Source organism: Staurois parvus, unplaced genomic scaffold, assembly GCF_062004578.1.
Source record: "Staurois parvus isolate SC_StPar_1 unplaced genomic scaffold, SC_StPar_1.0 ptg000199l, whole genome shotgun sequence".
Classification (NCBI taxonomy): Eukaryota; Metazoa; Chordata; class Amphibia; order Anura; family Ranidae; genus Staurois; species Staurois parvus.
Window position 1 is genome coordinate 3057791 of NW_028317995.1, and position 24207 is coordinate 3081997.

Consider the following 24207-nt stretch of genomic DNA (forward strand, 5'->3'; position numbering starts at 1 on the left):
CTTGTTATACAAATAAAAAGAAAAGGAAACATTTTTTGGAAGGAGTGAAGTGTGGACATTCCCTTTAAGGGAATTAAGGGAAGAGAAAAGCGAAGGACCATGCATGCAACACTCCTAATAACAAGACATGGTGGTATCAGACATGGCGACAGACACTTTGACCGTTGCTGGTTTACCAGAATGTATGTCAATTTCTTTTCTGATAAATTTCAGCGCGATGGCTTCATGGCCCACTAGGCATCCATAACGTTTGCCTTGTTTCCATTCACTGCAGGGAACACTCAGAAAACTGACTGCAGAAAAACTCGCATTTCTATCGTTCCATTTTGGCTCGCTGTTAACATGTTGATCCATGAAGCTCTCCTTATCATCCTCTGTCCAGCCCATGTAGATGCCTCGAGGATAAAACTCATAGACAACGCATGTCAACGTACAGAGCTCATCCTTAGCTATATCTTCAGGAGGTGGTGGGAATAGTCCAATCCTTGGTAATATCATTTTTTTCTCTATGTTTAAAGCAGAAATTCTTTTTTATTATTTGTATTGAATTGAAAATTTTAATAAGGTACAATAGATACATTTTAAGCTGAACTCTATGAGATATACATAACATAAAATAATGCAGTTCTCTAACATTATCAAACCACTAAATGCTTTTTTTTCAAAGTGGTACTAAACCCAAAATCAAAAACTGAATATATTTCAGCTTACAATAATTAGATCTGAGGGTTGCATTGATTTGTTTTTTGTTTTCACCTGGTGATCTGGCCAGTAGCATACCTCTTGTGTAAGGAATGGTTCACGTATGTGCGGGTGGTGCCGCTGCGGATCCGCATGAATTTTTGTGCAGCCACACCACCCACACAGAGAAATGTGGACCCGCGGGCAGGTGCCATTAGTTCTAATTTAACGCCGCCCGTACTGGAAAACGCAACCACACTGGGAACTGAGGTTTCCGTGCGGGCTGCGTTTTCAGAAGAAGTGCAGGGACTTCTTCTCTGCGTGTCACGGAGCACGGGAGTCCATTCAAAGCCCACACGGCTGCATATATGTGAACCAGTGCCCCCACTCTGAAAGAAGGAGCAACAGGGACACCTTTGGACAGAGGCATTGTTATTCCAGGGTGTTGGTAGTGTTAGGCTCCGTTCACACCAATGAGTTTTTTGGTGTTTTTTGCAGAAACGCACTACAGTCCATTTAACATGGTTTCCAATGGAACATGTTCATCGTCTATGCTTTTTTGAGCTGCTGCATTTTTGGAAAGGGTCAGGGACTTTTTTAAAAGCATAAAGCAGCATTTTTGCTACAATAGAGTTAAATGGAGAATCTATTTTATCTACTTTAAATAAAAAAAAAAGCTGAATAAAACGTGGTAAAATCACGGCACAAACGTGTATAGAAAAATGCAAAACGAACTGCAAAAAGCACTGCAATACGGACAAAAAGCAAAACTGCATAGGTGTGAACGGAGTCTAAGGCTGGATATACACGTAACAAAATGTACTGCTGTCTGTTCAACAGAAGCTGGTCTAATTATGAGAAAAGAACACGTAAAATCTAGATCACACAGACGCACGCTCTAGTGACAGCAAACTGAAAACTACATTGGGCACCTATACTATGGATGAGAGGGTCCTTATAAAGGAGTATAGGACAATGAGGAGATGTGCCCATAGTCACAGCCTTGCACGTGCACAGCTCACCTGAACAGATAAATAGGACAGAGTCTGCTTGCACCAGGACACAGAAAAGGGCCTGTAGAAAAGAAAGCATGACAGGTCTGCAGGAAAGGAAGGGCATAAGGAACAGAAGCAAATACCGCAGGTGGACACAGCAAGGAAAGTAGGTTCCTGGCATACATTATGCAAGGAAATGTCACTGCATTATGACTTACTTTCACAGTTAGCTCAGGGGGACAACTATTATGTCTTCAAATGGAAAAGTGTTTACAGTAAGACTGTATATTTCAAGAAGAATTGGGTACATTTGTCACAGTAGGGGTTCAATATATTAATAGATATCTCATTTGATCTTGTGTCCTCTAGTATTGGCACAGGAAGCTATTTTTTTGCCTGGGGTATTCAACTCTCTCATAAGAGTTGGAGGCAGCTGTGGGCACGCAGGGGAGAAGAATTAGTCAGTGCGCACAGTGCGCTGTAGTGAACTGTAGGTGTGGCAAAATTGCTCTAACAGTGGATGATGCTTAAAACTTGAGCCCACATACAGATCAGGAGTGGGTGTCAGGAGTATGTAATGTTCAAAGTGTAGAGGCCAGATGTATTTACTGCACGGGTTGGGTGTATGTAATGTACAGAATCTGGGGGCCAGGTGTATTTAATGTGCAGAGCGCAGGTGCTAGGTGTACGTAAATTACAGAGTGCAGGGATCATGTATATGTAATGTACAGAGTGTAGGGGTAAAGATTACATATATATAACATACACAGGGCAAGGGTCAGAAGTATACAGTCCAGAACACAACACTCCCTATCATTCATTTCATCATTAAATCCCAAACCCTAAAATTTAATTTATTACAGCTTATCAATTATTAGATGTGATGGCTGCAGTGGTTTTCTTTTTGTAGGTTTCTTTCCACTGTTGTTACCTGGTGATCTGGCCAGAAACACACTCATTGTATTAGGGCTAGTTCACACAAGATGCAGTTTAATGTGCTTTTTTTCTGCATCAAAAATGCATGCACAGTGTTTTCCATGTATTCCAATTGCACTGGTTCACACCAGTGCAGTCAGATCCAGTCAGTTTCCAGTGCAGAAAAAAAAGTAGAACATGCTGCATTTTGTTCTGCACAGAACCATACTGGAACATAGCAAGCTGCATCAAAACTGCACCAGAACTGCGTGCGGTGGGAACTGTAAGCAAAAAAGTATCCAGAATGCATCTGGAGTGCGTTTTTGTAGTGTGAACTGGCACTTAGGGTGCCCCCACTCTGGATGAAAGAGCCACAGAGACTCCTTTGGACAGCAGCATTGTCAGTCTGTGGGGTAGCTAGTGTTAGATGCAGTAGCAGATTTAGATACACTAACAAATTGAAGCCAACTTCCAGCTTACACTTTATTAGCAGTTGCAGCAAACTGTTTTGTTTCTTTTGGGATAAAGGTTTTACATAAATAAATAAAAGTTGATCATTGGAAGCACCCCTGTCTGTGGTGAATGGTTTGTTTCTACCTGCTAGATCTACAGAAACAGCTTATTCTGTTGAAAAACAACAGACTTGCCGGCAGGATCACCAAATGAAAATGAAAGAAAGAAAGCTGCAATATTATAAATGTTTGTTTTGGGTTTAATACTGATTTAATGCTCCTTTAAAAAAAGTTTGGTTTCCTCATTTAAAAACAAATGCATATGATTTTGGATATACAGTATATCTTAGATTTATTGTATATTACACACTTACCTGTTATCTTAGAGATAGTTATAATGATTGGTTCAGTAAGTCCTGGGGAACTGAAAATGCAAGTCATTTCTTTATTTGATTCCCAGATCTCATTGGTCACAGTGAGGTAACTTGTTATGCTGTAAGTGCCATTTTCGTGCAGCTGGGGGTCTTCAGTTTGAAATTTCAATGTGGCTGGAGCTCCAGGGTAGGTAAAATTAAACTTACAACCGTTTGGCTGTTTTAGGTCGTATGCCGTACAGGCTATAGGGGCATATTTTTGAACATAGAGATTCTCAATAGTGGGAGGTACCATTATCACTTTGATTCCCAAACAGTTGGAAATATCTGTTGATTAAAAGAAACAACAACAGTGAACCCTACCTAGAGAAGAGTATTGCTGGAAAACATAAAGGAATAATATAACCAGGGGAACAAGGAAAGAGTTGATGAGATCCAAAGTTATCATGCCCAAATGTGCAGCTGGCATTGTCTTCTTGTCCAGGCCAATATTCAGCTTTCATTGCTGTCACACTTTGAATGACAATTGTGCAGTCATGCAACACTGCACCCATATGAAATTTTTATAATTTTTTTCACACAAATAGAGCTTTCTTTTGGCGGTATTTAATCACCACTGAGGTTTTTATTTTTTACTAAATAAAACAAAAAATCCCTGAAATTTAAAAAAAAAAATGCACTCATCTTCGTTTCTGTTATAAAATTTTGCAAATAAATAGCATTTGTTCATAAATGTATATCAAAATGTATTCTGTTACATTTCTTTGGTGACAATAATAATAATTGAATTTGTATTTTTTTTCAAATGTGTCTATTTTTTAATTTTTTATTACATTTTTTCTTTTTTTTACTATTTTATTTGTCAGCACACTGTGACCAAAGCAATACAATGTTACCATAGTAACATTGAACTACTCTGGGCAAATGATCAGGATTTTTTTTTCAACACATTATGATTGCTAATATCAATGTATTTCGTTGATATTTGCAATCATTGTTACTGAATGAAACTGATTCATTCAGTCTTTTGTTGTGATTAGCTGTGATTGGGCAAAGCTGATCACATGATACAGATGGGCTGTGATTGGCCCTGTCTGTATCATGTGACTGCCTTGACCAGTCACAGCTAAAACCATAATTGTATACATCCATCCATACAGCCATCCATTGTATACAATTGACATGCGATCTGCTGTGATTGGTCTTAGCGGTCAAATAACACTGGCCAGTGTAGTGATATGTCAACGGCTGTGTCCCATGGACACAGCTGGTGACAGATCGCACCGCTGCGTTTTGACAGGACGTCATATGATGCCCTGATAGGGGTGGGAGAACTGTTTGTAAACAAAACAGTTCTCTCCCCTGTCAGCCATGCAAAGCAGTGTGCTTACAGTGAAGCGCTAACACAGCACACGTAGTCAAACACAGTTAACCCTTTGATCGCCCCACATGTTAACCCCTTCCTGCCCATTGTCATTAGTACAGTGTCAGTGCTCTCTATTAGCACTGATCACTGTATTGATGTCAGTGACACCAAGTCAGTTCCCCCCAGTGTCAGAATGCCCACCGCAGTCCCTCAGTCCCACTATAAGTCGCTGATTACAGCCATTACTAGTAAAAAAAAAATTAAAAAGAAATTTCCAGTATATATATATCGCCATTTGTAAATGTTATAACTTTCACGTAAACCAATTAATTTACTTGTATTGGGATTTTTTAGCAAAGACACGTAGGACAATACATTTGGGCCTAAATTTATGATGAAATTTGATTTTTTAAATTTTTTTTACTGGACATGTTTAATAGCAAAAAGTAAAAAAAATTGTTTTTTTTCTCAAAATTGTCGGGCTTTTTTTTTATAGCGCAAAAAATAAAAAACACACAGGCAATCAAATACTAACAAAAGAACAAACTATTTGTGGAAAAAAAGGACATAAATTGCATTTGGGTGCATCACTGCATGATCGCGCAATTGTCAGTCAAATTAACACAGCACTGAAACGCAAAAAATGGCCTGGCCAGGAAGGGGGGGGGGGGGGTAAATCCTCAAAAGGGCAAGTGGTTAAGGTACAAAATTTTATACAAATGTAAACAAAACAGCTGATTCCATACCTGAACATTTCCTGGCTGTAGCCTCACTAGATTTGCCTGTTTTTGTATCTGTCACTTGACATTTAATGCGAGCACCATTATTCCACTCTCCCAGAGTGATGCTCACTGTGCTTTGTAAAGCATATAATTGGCTGGAATCCTTCAGGTAAAGTAAGTCTTGTGGAAGAGGTCTCTGATTCTCATTGACAAACCATTTTATTGTGGCATCCTTAGAGGTTAAGTTATATCCCTGGCAAGACAGGTCTACTTGGCCATTGGTGTTTGTAAAGCAGGATCCTTGTAGGATGTAGACAGTTGGTGATAAGGGAGGTGGAATACAACCTATAGGATACAGTAACATAGAAAAGTGAGTTGAATGAAGCTCACCACCACCAATATACTGTATAAAAACAGCATTTATTAATACTTTTTTTTATTAAAGTTGCCTGAATAAATTGTGTCAACCACAAATAATGATAGTAGAATTCCAGCCCAAGCCTAAGTAGTCTCAAAAATGTCCCCTCCCACCTCCTAACATCTATGAAACTAATCTGTCTAAGAATATACTTTTTTCAGCCTGCTCCATTCCAGTCCTATGTTCTGGATTCCCTATGTCAGCCAGCAATGGAAGTGGGGGAGAATATGGAATGCCAACAACATCTAGGACAGGGAAGCTAATGGGTGACATCTCCGTTTCCAGACATTCCCAGCCGTTGTCGAGTGCTTTCTCCATTGCTCTGGTCGGTTTAAAGTGTTACTAAACCCACAACAGTAAAATCAGTCTGTATATGCAGTAAAGCATGCTTGTTATACTCACTGTGGAACCTAAGGGGTTATTCCTGTGCATTGCCTATAAGGGCTGTTTGATCCTGTCTTCTCTGATTCCCCCCTCCTCCATAGTACAGAGCAGCAGTGGCAAGTCTACACATGCTCTGTTTGGTGTGTATTGCTAGAGAGGGTTTTTTTTTTCTTGGGAGAGTGCATGTGATCAGCATAGGGTCAATCAACACTGTCTAGACAGAGGGTCATAGGTCATGCAGCCCCATAGGACAGTTAGAGGAGAATCAAAACTCCTCCTACAAGTTTAACCAATGCTCAGCCAGATACCGATATAAGTCAAAAGACTGCTATATACTTCTGATGATTAAAGGTATTTAGCAGTTTATATTTACTAAAAAAAATTGCATTTCCGTATTCTGTGCTTTGTGGAAGATCAGATATAGTGAATTCAGGGGCATGGGTTTAGTAACAGTAATAAAGACTGGTTTCTAGAGTAATCTTGAAAATTATGTCTAAGTGCCTATTCACACTGGTCCATTTTCATTTAGCAAACTGTGATATGTCTGCATGAAAATTCATTTCAAGCTGAAATCCAAGTGGTATGGGTGGTTGAGATGTATGTGCTGCAACTTAGTGTGTTTTGGGAAGAGAAATGCTGCACATGCACTGCACCCAACATGAAACCATGTGAATACTGCTTTAATCTGACGACACAATGTCATCACTAGACAAGTGTTTGTTAGACTCTACAAAAATAGCTGTACATGCTTAAATACTCCCAAGTATAACTTCATTTTCCTTTTATACCTCTTGGGAGTGTTTGCAAGCCTGTACTATGTGTGTGTTCATATGTAAGATACTGTATATTCTCTTGTGAGCATATGATACATTTACATTTTACCACAAAGTTAGTCTTGACTAGACATTAGTTTTTACTTACTTTTTGGTATAATTCTCTGAATGCTGCTGGAAAAATGTCTCACGCCACAAATGTAAGTATTTCTGTCCCACGCTAAACTGCTGACAGTTATCAGGCTGACCAAGTTGTATCGGGGTGGACCTCCAGAGAGGGGGAATTGAATATTCTTTTCTCCAGACAGTGTATTCCCAGAAGTTGTGTTCCATTCCACAGACAAAGGATTTGGAATGTAGTTTCGTGCCAGGCAACCCATTGTGATCAAGCTGTTCACTTCTTGATTAAAAGGGATCAAGGGAAAGACTTGAGGGGGGACTATTCCCTCTACAATAAAGAACATGATTAGAGCCACATGTAATGATGGTGAAATTGTTGGCTATAACAACAGTACATTCACTAAATGTAATCATCAAATGTTGGTGTATAACTATCCAAATTGCTTACTTCTTTTAATAACATGTCTACAGCTGTTCAGATTGTAGTAGGGTTTACATATACACAATATTATGAATTATCAATAACTTTCAGGGGGCAACAAACAAATTTGATGGTTCTCCACTGACCCCAGGAAAAAAGCCTACAAATGCATAAAATCACAACAAAGACACTATGTGCTATTTACAAATCCGATTGTTTTGCTGTCCACAAAATATGATACTGTGCAGCACCACATTTATGTGACATATTGAGGAACACACGGTTACACTCTAATAAAATGTGAGAGATCCAAAGAGGTAATTGGAAATGTCAGAACTCTGGTGCAAGAAACCATGAAAGGCCCTCCTGACCCTGTCCAGGGGTCCTTTCCATCATTCCCAGGGCACTTTCCACTGGTCCCAGGTCTCTTTCCACTGGTTCTGGGGCCCATTCCATCTGTCCCAGGGCCCTCATCCATTGGTCCCAGGACCCTTTCCTTGCGACTGACCATTTGGAAACTCGGGCACTGCCCAAGGGCCCTGGGTCAGTAGGGGGCCCCATGAGATGCCCCTGGTACCTTTTTCATAGGCTTTTTTGAGTTTGGGCAAGGACACAGGGGCCCCATGATCTCCTATTGCCCGGGGGCCCCATGAGTTGTCAGTGCACCCCTGCCTGAGACCCTTCCCTCCAAGCCCAGAGCCCTTCCCCCTGAGCCCATGGCCTTTCTCTCTGAGCCTATGGCCCTTGTCTCTGAGCCCAGGACCCTTCCTGTTACTAAGCTCTAGTGCTTACTAGTGCAGCAGCAGGACATCACATGTTCTGCAGTAGGCCCCCTTTCTGCCATCTTGGGGCCCCTCATGGTGGCAAAATGCCAGGGCCAAGTCGTTAGTATGACCTTTGCAACCCTGGTAGTTCTGCCAATGGAGAGATCTCACTCTTAGTGGGTATATATATGATAATAATTGTATTGTGTGAGTGGCATGTCTGACTTTTTTCATATAAATATGTATATTACCGCCTGTATTATTTGTAGGTTCAAAGGAGCCATAAGTGTAGCTGTATCTGGCAAGACATCGATCCAGCCTTATAGGCTTCTATTGTAGACCTCCAAAACTAGTGGTACTAGGTCTGGAGCAGAGCACACCTCTGCAGCTTCCACAGTTGCCTAATACTACATTACATTTAGTATTTGGGCAGGTTCCTGTTAGCAGTGCCAGCTTTCCACTCATATTGGCTCTAGTGTGGTGATGACATCTTTGAGGACAGGATTTGATCTCAGTGATTCAGCACTCTCTTTAAAACTTCTAAATAGGTTTTTGCTAAATGAATTAGTGAATGAAAGTATCCATTAGTGAACTTATCCTTTTTGGAACTACCCCAAATGAAGGTATCCCATCCTTCCTTATGAGAGGGTACCATAGAGGTCTATAGAATCGGGAATGGCCAATTCAAAGAGGATTGCACAGAAAGAGGTAAATATTGCATGAAGCAGTGGCTTCAGGATGGAGATTACTACAGAAGAGGGAAGGAGGTTTGGCAGGATGCATAACTTCAGGTCTGGAAGGGAAAGAAGGCAAAAGTATAAGTGCCCTTTCAATGTAGGAGCTGTCAGAAGGAATGGCAGATTGCAGCAAGCCACCAGGCATCTGACATACTTAGAAGTATGTCACATGGGAAGATTAGCTCTTGAAGAGAGACATAAGGTCTTGCTGCAAGCAAACATTTAGGCATTTTTACACTTGTGGATGGTGGGTCATTAAACATGTGCAGTTGAAGCACATTTTTAGTGCCCCTCTTAAGCTGCAAAGACAGTGGACAGAGGTGTTCCCAATGTCACAGCTGTAATACATTGCTTCGTGCCTGCAGCAAAATGTATCCCCACTGTTGCCTCAATGCACATGGTTGAAGCACTGTGGTACAGCATTTAAGAGGTTAAAACAGGTGTTGAGGAGGCATCATAATACTTCCTCGCTGCCTGTCAGATGCCTCTAAAAAAGCTATCTGAACATGGAACGCTTTTCCAAGGCATTGCAGTTTAGACTCACATCTGAACTTAGCCTGAAGTTGAAGCTGTACCTGGTTTTCTTGTGTTATACCAAATAGCAATGAGGCCTGTATTGCTTTGGGGGTTATGCGTTTCCTCTGTGCTATTGCCTTACAACAAATATTCCTTTTTCCATATATTTTAAAGAAGTTAAAAAGAGGGAAAAGGGAATAAAAAATAATCTCCATTTTTCCCGTTTGACTGTTAAAACTTTTGAATAAAATAAGCATTAGGTATATGTGTCTCATTTATCCTAACAAACGTTTCTGGTAAAAAGTGTGGTGAAATTAATTTAAAAAAAAATGAAAACATTTTTTTTAATTAACCTCCCTAGTGGTCTGATTATGTCCATATTTCTGTGCTCAAAGTGTTAAATTTTTTTGCATGGAAATATGTATTTTTTTTATTGTAGGCCTGTAATTTTTAGGAATAACTCACTAAAATCTGTCCGAGCAAGAGTCTAGTAAACAACCCGGGTATGTTAAAATTTGAAACACAAAATCAAAAATTATAATATAATAAATAATCATAAAACATAATAATATAATAATAAATTTAATTCAATAATATAATCAAACCAAAAACACTGAAATTTGAAATATAGTGCCAAGTTCGCACATCACTGAGCAAAGTCGCAAAATCGTTTTCAGTATCTGATGACAAATTTCCCCACAAATTATTATCACTCAATTCTGCAAGTGACTCTAATTTACTATCGCTGTTCTCTAGCTGGTCTAAAACCACTTTTGACCTAAACGGATGCTTTTTGGACGCCATGGACATTTCTCAGTTTCCAGGCAGAAAGAACAGTAAAAATGCAGGCAGGGCACAGGACAAAGCACTCGGGACAAAATGTATGTGAAATGGTTTGATACAGTAATGTTTTACTATGTGATTTTAGTGAATTTAGTGAATGTCACTTTTACAATTTTCAATGTTCCCGCCAGTTCCGTCCCCCGTACGTCCCAGAGAACGAAACCCAGAAGACAGATGCCGGCATCGGCCAGAGGACATTGCCAGGGACACTGCAGGAGGGACATCGCGGGAGCGCAGGACAAGGTAAATGAAGAACAGATCCCGGAGCAGCGCTGCAGGGTATTCCTGAGTGTAGCTCGGGGTTACCTCTTGTGGTGCTGAAACTTTACCCCGAGCTACACTCGGGAATACCTCCAGAGAGGTTAATAAAAAGTTGTGAATGTCAGCTTTTTTTTTTAGTGTTTTTGCATTAGCGTGTAGCAACGTTTTCCCGCATTTGCATATTTTAGCGTTTGAGTGATTTTACAGCTAAAAAACTCTAGAAACCCACTAGTCCTGGGTTTTTTTTCCAGGCAAAAAACATCGCTGCCAAAAAATGCTGATTACAGTCTATGTGTTCATGGACACATAGGATAACATGCTGGGGGGTTTACTAGCTGTAGAAAAAAAACGTCAATAGCCAAAAACAGGAGCTGTAAAAACATCAAGTGTGCATGAGGACTTCTTGTTTAAATAAAACAGACACATTGTAATTAGTTGCTCAGAGAACCACAACTAGCTACAATGCAATAGCAGCTCTGGTACACAGGTCAGGACCTCAGCTGTCAAACTGACATATTATTATTATTATTATTATTATACAGTATTTATAAAGCGCCAATAGTTTGCTCAGCGCTGTACATTACAATGGGGGACAGAACAATAACAAATATGTGTATATTATTATTATTATTATACAGGATTTATATAGCGCCAACAGTTTGCTCAGCACTTTACAATATAACGGGAGACGATACAGCAACAATACAGTTCAATACAAGAGGGTTAGGAGGGACCTGCTCCTTGGAGCTTACAATCTAAGAGATATGTGGCAGTGGGCTCAGAAGGGATGAATTCTAGGACATTGTGGGTTCTTAACTAGTTGTATTACAACGTTACACAATGTGAGCCATTAAGATGTGGAGAAGCCAGATAACTAATATTATTTCACCAGCTACAATAACAATGATAATGGTTTATAGAGTTAAATTGCTTATACAGCTTCCATCGTTTCTTATTATCATATCCTTCAAAAAGAGCTTTCCAGTACGGCCTAATCTCTCTGATAGTATGGGCCTCATAACACAATTGCAGGTCTTTCCAGACCCCATGATAATACCACCTATATGATACTGTTTGCCAAATAGACATCATTAGGTAAAGTTTTTACTGTGATAAATTAGAACTGTAGGCAAAACTTTTTTTTCATTTTGGATAGAGTAAGGGAGGGTTCTAACCCCTGTCAGCTTTTTTGTGCCTTCTGTGCCCCATTGGGGAGATTTATCTTCAATTCCTGTCCCATAGCCAAAAAAGGAACTGAGAGGAATTCTCTGTAAATTAAGGAAATTTATTGAGGCCCCATGGGTCAGCAGAACTAGTGTGGCTATTGGAAGATCCCTCCTCTTACTGTTCTGGGGAAAACCCAAAATTTAAGATTTTCTTTTACCTTCACTTGGGAGGGTGAATCTCCCTAATGGTGTAAAAGGTAGCAATTACTACCTTAAAGGTGTTCTAATCCATCTCCACTCTATCGAAAACTAAAAAAAAAGTTTTGCCTTTAGTTATACTTTCATTTTGTATTCCCAACTAAGCTTCAAATTTAAAAGGGTTACAGAGAAACAGAAAGGTTGGTTTACTAGAGGCAAATAGGCTGTCCACTTTGCAAGGGAATTTTGTCTTAGTTTAGTGAATGAGGTGATGCTCTCTTGATTTCTATTAACCCATCAAATGTAAGAAAACATTTTTTTTACATTTTCCTTGCACCTGATTTGAGTACTCTTTGCAAAGTAATTTTTTTACCGCATTTACTAAGACAAGTGGGAAATTAGTTTGCAAAGTGAATAGCCTATTTTCCTTTAGTAAATCAACCTACAGCTTTCAAAAGAGCTACAGTAGCCCCAACTTTACAGTAGCTACAGGGACTACAGATTTTCAGAATGCTAAGAGAGTTCCATCTTTTGCAGAGAGCTACAGGGACTACAGCTGTTTAGAGAGCTACAAGTTTAGAGATAACTACAGCTTTATCCACAGCTACAGAGACCACACTAAGAGAGTCAGTGGCTACAGTGTTACAGAGAGCTATAGCATAACCAGAAAACCACAGCAGCTACAGCTTTAGAGGTACAGAGAGCCAGGGCCATCATAAAAGCATCATGGGCCCCTGGGAAAAGTAATGCACTGGGGCCCCTACCATCCTGCCCCAATTTACGCAATTATTCTCAACAATTAAAGTATAAATAGTTGATAGAATTAAACATATATTTATTAGTACTTTCAATGAAGTTAATTTTAAAAAATAAGAAAACATGAAATAAATCAAAGACAAATCAGCACAAAGGGCACAATTTTGGGGGGGCGGGGGCAGAAGGGCACAGTACAGGGGGGGGGGGAGTCAGGAGGGCACAATACTGGAATCACAAGGTTTAGCACAGGTATTGGGATGCTGCCTGGGCAATCCCGGGACAGCTTAGTAAAAAGTGTGACTGTCCCAGCAAATCCAGGACAGTTGGCAAGTATAATGTACTGTAAGATTATCATGGGGTACCTGGGCAGTGCCCAAAGGTGTCCATGCATTAGGACAGCCCTGTAGAGAGCCATGGGAGCCAAAGCTTTACAGGGGTCTCCAGCGATACAAAAATCTACAGGTTTAAAAGATTTGGTTGCTACAGTTTTACAGGTTTACAGACTGCTATAGGTGCTATAGCTTTACAGAGTAGTACAGGAACTATAGCTCTACAGAGAGCTAAATTAGTTAAAGCTGTACAGAGAGCTCCAATGGCTACAGCTTTACAGAGGAGCACTACAGGAGCTATACTCTTACAGGGAGCTAAATGACACAGAGCTACAATAGCTACAGCTTTACAGAGGAGCACCACAGGAGCTATACTCTTACAGGGAGCTAAATGACACAGAGCTACAATAGCTACAGCTTTACAGAGGAGCACCACAGGAGCTATACTCTTACAGGGAGCTAAATGACACAGAGCTACAATAGCTACAGCTTTACAAAGGAACACTACAGGAGCTATACTCTTACAGGGAGCTAAATGAAATACAGGTGGACACAGAGCTACAATAGCTACAGCTTTACAGAGCACTACAAGGGTTACAGCCGTACAATGAGCCACAGGAGATGCAACTTTAAAAACATACGATGGCAAGAGTTTTACAGAGAGCTGAAGTTTACAAAGAACAACAGAGAGTACAGCTTTGTAGAAAGTTATGGGGGCTAAAGCTTTAAAGAGAGCAAGGCCTCATGCACACTGGGTGTCTACCTCTGTAAAGCTGTGGCACCTGTAGTTCTATGTAAAGCCGCTGTATGTTTCTGTAAAGCTGTAGCCCCTGCAGTGCTTGGATGCTGCAGCCTCTGTAAAGCTGTAGCCCCTCTAGTGCTCTGTAAAGCTGTAGCCCCTGTAGTGCTCTGTAAAGCTGTAGCTCCTGTAGTGCTCTTTAAAGCTGTAGCTCCTGTAGTGTTCTGTAAAGCTGTAGCCCCTCTAGTGCTCTGTAAAGCTGTAGCTCCTGTAGTGCTCTTTAAAGCTGTAGCTCCTATAGTGTTCTGTAAAGCTGTAGCCCATCTAGTGCTCTGTAAAGCTGTAGCCCCTGCAGTGCTCTGTAAAGCTGTAGCCCTTGTAGTGCTCTGTAAAGCTGTAGCCCCTGTAGTGCTCTGTAAAGCTGTAGCCCCTCTAGTGCTCTGTAAAGCTGTAGCCCCTGTAGTGCTCTGTAAAGATGTAGCCCCTCTAGTGCTCTGTAACGCTGTAGCCCCTCTAGTGCTCTGTAAAGCTGTAGACCCTGCAGTGCTCTTTAAAGCTGTAGCCCCTCTAGTGCTCTGTAAAGCTGTAGCCCCTCTAGTGCTCTGTAAAGCTGTAGCCCCTCTAGTGCTCTGTAAAGCTGTAGCCCCTCTAGTGCTCTGTAAAGCTGTAGCCCCTCTAGTGCTCTGTAAAGCTGTAGCCCCTTTAGTGCTCTGTAAAGCTGTAGCCCCTCTAGAGCTCTGTAAAGCTGTAGCCCCTCTAGTGCTCTGTAAAGCTGTAGCCCCTCTAGTGCTCTGTAAAGCTGTAGCCCCTCTAGTGCTCTGTAAAGCTGTGGCCCCTGTAGTGCTTTCTAAAGCTGTAGCCCCCATAGTGTTTTGCAAAGCTGTAGCCCCTGAGGTGCTTTGTAAAGTTGTAGCCTCTGCAAAGCTGTAGCCCCTCTAGTGCTCTGTAAAGCTGTAGCCCCTCTAGTGCTCTGTAAAGCTGTAGCCCCTCTAGTGCTCTGTAAAGCTGTAGCCCCTCTATTGCCCTGTAAAGCTGTAGCCCCTCTAGTGCTCTGTAAAGCTGTGGCCCCTGTAGTGCTTTCTAAAGCTGTAGCCCCCATAGTGTTTTGCAAAGCTGTAGCCCCTGAGGTGTTTTGTAAAGTTGTAGCCTCTGCAAAGCTGTAGCCCCTCTAGTGCTCTGTAAAGCTGTAGCCCCTCTAGTGCTCTGTAAAGCTGTGGCCCCTGTAGTGCTTTCTAAAGCTGTAGCCCACATAGTGTTTTGCAAAGCTGTAGCCCCTGAGGTGCTTTGTAAAGTTGCAGCCTCTGCAAAGCTGTAGCCCCTCTAGTGCTCTGTAAAGCTGTAGCTCCTATAGTGCTCTGTAAAGCTGTAGCTCCTATAGTGCTCTGTAAAGATGTAATTCCTGTGGAGCTGTTTAAAGCTGTAGTCTCTCTAGAGCTCTGTAAAGCTGTAGCCCATCTAGTGCTCTGTAAAGCTGTAGCCCCTCTAGAGCTCTGTAAAGCTGTAGCCCTCCTAGTGCTCTGTAAAGCTGTAGCCCCTGTAGTGCTCTGTAAAGCTGTAGCTCCTGTAGTGCTCTGTAAAGCTGTAGCCCCTCTAGTGCTCTGTAAAGCTATAGCTCCTATAATGCTGTGGCCCCTGTAGTGCTTTCTAAAGCTGTAACCCCCATAGTGTTTTGCAAAGCTGTAGCCCCTGAGGTGCTTTGTAAAGTTGCAGCCTCTGGAAAGCTGTAGCCCCTGTAGTGCTCTGTAAAGCTGTAGCCCCCCTAGTGCTCTGTAAAGCTGTAGCCCCTGTAGTGCTCTGTAAAGCTGTAGCCCCTCTAATGCTCTGTAAAGCTGTAGCCCCTCTAATGCTGTGGCCCCTGTAGTGCTTTCTAAAACTGTAGCCCCCATAGTGTTTTGCAAAGCTGTAGCCCCTGAGGTGCTTTGTAAAGTTGCAGCCTCTGCAAAGCTGTAGCCCCTCTAGTGCTCTGTAAAGCTGTAGCTCCCGTAGTACTCTGTAAAGATGTAATTCCTGTGGAGCTCTTTAAGGCTGTAGCCCCTCTAGTGCTCTGTAAAGCTGTGGCCCCCTCATAGTGTTCTGTAAAGCTGTAGCCCCTGTAATGCTGTGGCCCCTGTTGTGCTCTCTAAAGCTGTGGTCCCTGTAGTGTTCTGTAAAGCTATAGCCCCTGTAATGCTGTGGTCCCCATAATGTTCTGTAAAGCTGTAGCCCCTATACTGCTGTGGCTCCTGTAGTGCTTTCTAAAGCTGTAGCCCCCAAAGTGTTTTGCAAAGCTGTAGCCCAGGAGGTGCTTTGTAAAGGTGCAGCCACAACAAAGCTGTAGCCCCTCTAGTGCTCTGTAAAGCTGTAGCCCCCTAGTGCTCTGTAAAGCTGTAGCCCCTCTGATGCTCTGTACAGCTGTAGCCTCTCTAGTGCTCTGTATAGGTGTAGCCCCTATAATGCCGTGGCCCATGTAGTGTTTTCTAAAGCTGTAGCCTCCCATAGTGTTCTGTAAAGCTGTAGCCCCCTAGTGCTCTGTAAAGCTGTGGCCCATCTAGTGCTCTGTAAAGCTGTAGCCCCTGTAGTGCTCTGTAAAGCTGTAGCTCCTGTAATGCTCTGTAAAGCTGTAGCTCCTGTAGTGCTCTGTAAAGCTGTAGCTCCTGTAGTGCTCTGTAAAGATGTAATTCCTGTGGAGCTCTTTAAAGCTGTAGCCTCTCTAGTGCTCTGTAAAGCTGTAGACCCTGCAGTGCTCTCTAAAGCTGTGGCCCTCTCGTAGTGTTCTGTAAAGCTGTAGCCCCTGTGATACTATGGACCCTTTTGTGCTCTCTAACGCTTTGGTCCTTGTAGTGTTCTGTAAAGCTGTAGCCCCTATAATGCTGTGACCCCTGTAGTGCTTTCCAAAGCTGTGCACCCCGTAGTGTTTTGCAAAGCTGTAACCCCTGAGGTGCTTTGTAAAGTTGCAGCCTCTGCAAAGCTGTAGCCCCTGTACTGCTTTGTAAAGCTGTAGCCCCCCGAGTGCTCTGTAAAGCTGTAGCCCCCTAGAGCTCTGTAAAGCTGTAGCCCATCTAATGCTCTGTAAAGCTGTAGCCCCTCTAGTGCTCTGTAAAGCTGTAGCTCCCAATAGTGCTCTGTAAAGCTGTAGCCCCTGTAGTGCTCTGTAAAGCTGTAGCCCCCGTAGTGCTCTTTAAAGCTGTAGCCCCTCTAGTGCTCTGTAAAGCTGTAGCTCCCGTAGTGCTCTGTAAAGCTGTAGCCCCCCTAGTGCTCTGTAAAGCTGTAGCCCCCCTAGTGCTCTGTAAAGCTGTAGCTCCTGTAGTGCTCTATAAAGCTGTAGCCCCCCTAGTGCTCTGTAAAGCTGTAGTCCCTTTAGTGCTCTGTAAAGCTGTAGCTCCTGTAGTGCTCTGTAAAGCTGTAGCCCCTTTAGTGCTCTGTAAAGCTGTAGCCCCTCTAGTGCTCTTTAAAGCTGTAGCCCCTTTAGTGCCCTGTAAAGCTGTAGCCCCTCTAGTGCTCTGTAAAGCTGTAGCCCCTGTAGTGCTCTGTAAAGCTGTAGCCCCTTTAGTGCTCTGTAAAGCTGTAGCCCCTTTAGTGCTCTGTAAAGCTGTAGCCCCTTTAGTGCTCTATAAAGCTGTACTCGCTTTAGTGCTCTGTAAAGCTGTAGCCCCTGTAGTGCTCTGTAATGCTGTAGCCCATCTAGTGCTCTGTAAAGCTGTAGCCCCTGCAGTGCTCTGTAATGCTGTGGCACCTGTAGTGCTCTGTAAAGCTATAGCCCCTTTAGCGCTCTGTAAAGCTGTAACCCCTCTAGTGTTCTGTAAAGCTGTAGCCCATCTAGTGCTCTGTAAAGCTGTAGCCCCTCTAGTGCTCTGTAAAGCTGTAGCCCCTGCAGTGCTCTGTAATGCTGTAGCCCCTTTAGTGCTCTGTAAAGCTGTAGCCCCTGCAGTGTTCTGTAATGCTGTAACCCCTTTAGTGCTCTGTAAAGCTGTAGCCCCTTTAGTGCTCTGTAAAGCTGTAGCCCCTGTAGTGCTCTGTAAAGCTGTAGCCCCCGTAGTGCTCTTTAAAACTGTAGCCCCTCTAGTGCTCTGTAAAGCTGTAGCTCCCGTAGTGCTCTGTAAAGCTGTAGCCCCCCTAGTGCTCTGTAAAGCTGTAGCCCCCCTAGTGCTCTGTAAAGCTGTAGCTCCTGTAGTGCTCTATAAAGCTGTAGCCCCCCTAGTGCTCTGTAAAGCTGTAGTCCCTTTAGTGCTCTGTAAAGCTGTAGCCCCTGTAGTGCTCTGTAAAGCTGTAGCCCCTTTAGTGCTCTGTAAAGCTGTAGCCCCTCTAGTGCTCTTTAAAGCTGTAGCCCCTTTAGTGCCCTGTAAAGCTGTAGCCCCTCTAGTGCTCTGTAAAGCTGTAGCCCCTGTAGTGCTCTGTAAAGCTGTAGCCCCTTTAGTGCTCTGTAAAGCTGTAGCCCCTTTAGTGCTCTGTAAAGCTGTAGCCCCTGTAGTGCTCTGTAATGCTGTAGCCCATCTAGTGCTCTGTAAAGCTGTAGCCCCTTTAGTGCTCTCTAAAGCTGTAGCCCCTTTAGTGCTCTGTAAAGCTGTAGCCCCTGCAGTGCTCTGTAATGCTGTGGCACCTGTAGTGCTCTGTAAAGCTATGGCCCCTTTAGTGCTCTGTAAAGCTATAGCCCCTTTAGCGCTCTGTAAAGCTGTAACCCCTCTAGTGTTCTGTAAAGCTGTAGCCCATCTAGTGCTCTGTAAAGCTGTAGCCCCTCTAGTGCTCTGTAAAGCTGTAGCCCCTCTAGTGCTCTGTAAAGCTGTAGCCCCTTTAGTGCTCTGTAAAGCTATAGCCCCTTTAGTGCTCTGTAAAGCTGTAGCCCCTTTAGTGCTCTATAAAGCTGTAGCCCCTGTAGTGCTCTGTAATGCTGTAGCCCCTTTAGTGCTCTGTAAAGCTGTAGCCCCTGCAGTGCTCTGTAATGCTGTGGCACCTGTAGTGCTCTGTAAAGCTATGGCCCCTTTAGTGCTCTGTAAAGCTATAGCCCCTTTAGCGCTCTGTAAAGCTGTAACCCCTCTAGTGTTCTGTAAAGCTGTAGCCCATCTAGTGCTCTGTAAAGCTGTAGCCCCTCTAGTGCTCTGTAAAGCTGTAGCCCCTGCAGTGCTCTGTAATGCTGTAGCCCCTTTAGTGCTCTGTAAAGCTGTAGCCCCTGCAGTGTTCTGTAATGCTGTAACCCCTTTAGTGCTCTGTAAAGCTGTAGCCCCTTTAGTGCTCTGTAAAGCTGTAGCCCCTGTAGTGCTCTGTAAAGCTGTAGCCCCCGTAGTGCTCTTTAAAGCTGTAGCCCCTCTAGTGCTCTGTAAAGCTGTAGCTCCCGTAGTGCTCTGTAAAGCTGTAGTTCCCCTAGTGCTCTGTAAAGCTGTAGCCCCCCTAGTGCTCTGTAAAGCTGTAGCTCCTGTAGTGCTCTATAAAGCTGTAGCCCCCCTAGTGCTCTGTAAAGCTGTAGTCCCTTTAGTGCTCTGTAAAGCTGTAGCCCCTGTAGTGCTCTGTAAAGCTGTAGCCCCTTTAGTGCTCTGTAAAGCTGTAGCCCCTCTAGTGCTCTTTAAAGCTGTAGCCCCTTTAGTGCCCTGTAAAGCTGTAGCCCCTCTAGTGCTCTGTAAAGCTGTAGCCCCTGTAGTGCTCTGTAAAGCTGTAGCCCCTTTAGTGCTCTGTAAAGCTGTAGTCCCTTTAGTGCTCTGTAAAGCCCTTAAGTGTTCTGTAAAGCTGTAGCCCCTGTAGTGCTCTGTAATGCTGTAGCCCCTTTAGTGCTCTGTAAAGCTGTAGCCCCTTTAGTGCTCTGTAAAGCTGTAGCCCCTTTAGTGCTCTATAAAGCTGTACTCGCTTTAGTGCTCTGTAAAGCTGTAGCCCCTGTAGTGCTCTGTAATGCTGTAGCCCCCCTAGTGCTCTGTAAAGCTGTAGCCCCTTTAGTGCTCTATAAAGCTGTACTCGCTTTAGTGCTCTGTAAAGCTGTAGCCCCTGTAGTGCTCTGTAAAGCTGTAGCCCCTGTAGTGCTCTGTAATGCTGTAGCCCATCTAGTGCTCTGTAAAGCTGTAGCCCCTTTAGTGCTCTCTAAAGCTGTAGCCCCTTTAGTGCTCTGTAAAGCTGTAGCCCCTGCAGTGCTCTGTAATGCTGTGGCACCTGTAGTGCTCTGTAAAGCTATGGCCCCTTTAGTGCTCTGTAAAGCTATAGCCCCTTTAGCGCTCTGTAAAGCTGTAACCCCTCTAGTGTTCTGTAAAGCTGTAGCCCATCTAGTGCTCTGTAAAGCTGTAGACCCTGCAGTGCTCTCTAAAGCTGTGGCCCTCTCGTAGTGTTCTGTAAAGCTGTAGCCCCTGTGATACTATGGACCCTTTTGTGCTCTCTAACGCTTTGGTCCCTGTAGTGTTCTGTAAAGCTGTAGCCCCTATAATGCTGTGACCCCTGTAGTTCTTTCCAAAGCTGTGCACCCCGTAGTGTTTTGCAAAGCTGTAACCCCTGAGGTGCTTTGTAAAGTTGCAGCCTCTGCAAAGCTGTAGCCCCTGTACTGCTTTGTAAAGCTGTAGCCCCCCGAGTGCTCTGTAAAGCTGTAGCCCCCTAGAGCTCTGTAAAGATGTAGCCCATCTAATGCTCTGTAAAGCTGTAGCCCCTCTAGTGCTCTGTAAAGCTGTAGCTCCCAATAGTGCTCTGTAAAGCTGTAGCCCCTGTAGTGCTCTGTAAAGCTGTAGCCCCCGTAGTGCTCTTTAAAGCTGTAGCCCCTCTAGTGCTCTGTAAAGCTGTAGCTCCCGTAGTGCTCTGTAAAGCTGTAGCCCCCCTAGTGCTCTGTAAAGCTGTAGCCCCCCTAGTGCTCTGTAAAGCTGTAGCTCCTGTAGTGCTCTATAAAGCTGTAGCCCCCCTAGTGCTCTGTAAAGCTGTAGTCCCTTTAGTGCTCTGTAAAGCTGTAGCCCCTGTAGTGCTCTGTAAAGCTGTAGCCCCTTTAGTGCTCTGTAAAGCTGTAGCCCCTCTAGTGCTCTTTAAAGCTGTAGCCCCTTTAGTGCCCTGTAAAGCTGTAGCCCCTCTAGTGCTCTGCAAAGCTGTAGCCCCTCTAGTGCTCTGTAAAGCTGTAGCCCCTTTAGTGCTCTGTAAAGCTGTAGTCCCTTTAGTGCTCTGTAAAGCCCTTAAGTGTTCTGTAAAGCTGTAGCCCCTGTAGTGCTCTGTAAAGCTGTAGCCCCTTTAGTGCTCTGTAAAGCTGTAGCCCCTTTAGTGCTCTATAAAGCTGTACTCGCTTTAGTGCTCTGTAAAGCTGTAGCCCCTGTAGTGCTCTGTAATGCTGTAGCCCCTTTAGTGCTCTGTAAAGCTGTAGCCCCTGCAGTGCTCTGTAATGCTGTGGCACCTGTAGTGCTCTGTAAAGCTATGGCCCCTTTAGTGCTCTGTAAAGCTATAGCCCCTTTAGCGCTCTGTAAAGCTGTAACCCCTCTAGTGTTCTGTAAAGCTGTAGCCCATCTAGTGCTCTGTAAAGCTGTAGCCCCTCTAGTGCTCTGTAAAGCTGTAGCCCCTGCAGTGCTCTGTAATGCTGTAGCCCCTTTAGTGCTCTGTAAAGCTGTAGCCCCTGCAGTGTTCTGTAATGCTGTAACCCCTTTAGTGCTCTGTAAAGCTGTAGCCCCTTTAGTGCTCTGTAAAGCTGTAGCCCCTTTAGTGCTCTGTAAAGTTGTAGCCCCTGCAGTGCTCTGTAATGCTGTGGCACCTGTAGTGCTCTGTAAAGCTATAGCTTTTGTAGCTCTAAATGTCTGCAGAACCTGTAAGGCCTCATGCACACTGGATATTTAGCCCTTATGCATGAATCTCCATGGTTTAGGTGTGGATGGAACATTCTTACAAAATGCTATAGCCTTTACACCCCTTACATTGCTCCAAGTGCTTATACTTAGTTACTTGCCTCCCTTGCACCAAATGCCAATTGTTGCAGTACCATTTCAATCAGTACAGAGCAGTGGTGAGGAATATCAGTGGTAGCCTCAGGCTCAAACATAAAATGCTTGCATTACATTTACAATATGTCCTAAATGGCATTATTAGTTTATAAATTGTATTTTCCCCAGGCTGCATGTTTGGCAGATTCATAAGAATAACTAAAGCCCATGTATTACAAACTCAATGCTATAACTTTCCATGCTACTATTACAAAGTTAGTCTGGTTGAAAAAAAAGACACATGTCCATCTAGTTCAACCATTAACCACTATTTCTGTTAACCATCTACACATATTACTGTTTAGGACTACATAGCCTTGTCATGATTCTATGGCATCTGAAACCTCTTGCTACATAGTCAGTCCTATGTAATATATCAATATATATCTACCCTATTCTATTTTATTTCTTTTTATAGATATACTGTATATTATATGAATTTTATCTATCATTAGAGCTGTACAGCTCTATGTAACAATCCCGCCATCCAGAGTTTTTTTTTTCATTAGAGCTCTTCAACCTCTTAATCGTTACAACATCCCAGAGAGGTATGCCTTTTCAGTGCTTTTTAGCTTTTAATGACATTATCCTCACTAGAACTCTCAGTTAAATTGTGCAAATAACTTTTCAGGATTGGGTTCCTTATTAGACATTAATAGCTGCATACCTATCACAGGACCTTTCTACTATACAGTATATTTCTTTCTCCAGAGCATTATCCTACATAGACCTTGCCAACTGGAGAATCATCACAACTATTAAGAGTTCTGGAGCTGCATATTCCCTTCTTTCTTTCTTTTTTTTGCATCCTTTCTTTCTTTGTATCCCTTAATAGACTTCTTCAGCTATATAATCAACCAAACCATCAATAAATGTATCTCTTACTGTTCTTCAGCTAAACAATGATTATAAATATTCAGAGCGCTATCCCCTGAAATAGCTCTGTAGCTATGTGGTTATCAAAAATTCATAGGGATTGATTTACTAAAGGCAAATAGGCTGTTCACTTTTCAAGGGAAGATGTTCTTTGCAACCCCACAGAGTTTCATTCTTCATTGGAGTTTTTTCTTTAGCTAGTCATCACTACTTTCCATGCTTTTAAGACTTACTAGAACTCTTTATCTACAAATTTATCACCAAGTCCTAAAGCTTTAGCCCATCATAGTTCTGAAACTAAACAGCTGGTGCTTTAGTTCTTTTTAGAACTTTAGCAGCAAAACCTTGACTTCCCAGATCTGTAACTTTTGACTCAAATACTATACCTGACTGTTAAAATTTTCCTGAAGCTTTATCAAAGAAATGGGCCCGCGGTGCTTTTGGATTTATTATATAGCTTGTAAACAATAGTTATTGTTACAGATCATCATGAGTGTCAATGTTATTACAACATTCTATATCTATATACTCTAATATAGTTCTCACACTATAGCGCAAAGCTGCAATCCTACAGCTAGAAATGCAAATGTAAATAAATGAAAATATGCTTTAATATAAACTGTTTAAAATAATGTACACATAATCTTAATTTTTTTTATTTATACCTCTAATTTCCTCAAGATAGTTTGAAGATTTCATATCTAGGGGACTCTTCAAAATCACAAGAACATATACATATATATATATATATATATATATATATAGTAACACACCTTCACTCCTATTTATATAATAAAAAAATATGAATCTGAATTAGGTATAATGTAATTATGTGAGACAATGTTAAATCAATTGCTTCACCTGTTCGCTGTATGTTCTTACCTCCTCGGAAATCTTGCTTTCTCTCCACCAGCATTATATATCTCTTATTCACTTGTCTGACCTGCTTTGAAGGTTGTCATGCAATTACACTGATGAAAGTCAGATTGGCAGATACATCTGTAATTAGGAATTCAGGTAGGTGGAGGATCAATGATGTATAGAGTCTACAGGCTGTGATTTTTATTTAGTAAGACTTGCGGTTTATGTGGTAGCCCACGTCTAGTCTGGATCTTTGTAACACTTAAGGTACAACAGTTCCCAAATTTGTGGAACCCACTAGAATACCACATATCATATACACACTTCCCCAATTGCTGTCTCGTCTCACTTCTGCTCATAAATGCATGCTATGTTGTTTTGCTGCTTCACCTAAGGATGTCATATTTGTCCTTTAGAAAAAAAGCATTTTAAATGTTTACTTGCAGTATTTTTCCATAAATGTGCTTTAATTCACTTAAAACTGTGCCCATAAAGTTGGCGCTGGTGGGAGGGGGTTAGGATTCCCTTCTCTCATCTGTAAAAGTAATCCAGTGGTTCGTTACTTTTTGCAGATTTTCTGGCCCAACAAAATAATACCTCAATCATTGCTGCAGTGATGACCAGGATATCACCCTTCCTGTCCGAGGA

At 42.6% G+C, this 24207-nt stretch overlaps 1 gene segment (V, D, J or C); it reads right to left on the bottom strand.

Moving 5' to 3' along the window:
• The window catches only part of LOC149461522 (Ig mu chain C region membrane-bound form-like), a 385848-nt gene that overhangs the window by 11788 nt on the left and 349853 nt on the right, over positions 1 to 24207 (bottom strand). The window contains 4 exon segments of the C gene segment in view: positions 177 to 506; positions 3418 to 3744; positions 5530 to 5850; positions 7229 to 7528. Coding sequence covers positions 177 to 506; positions 3418 to 3744; positions 5530 to 5850; positions 7229 to 7460 — 1210 coding nt within the window.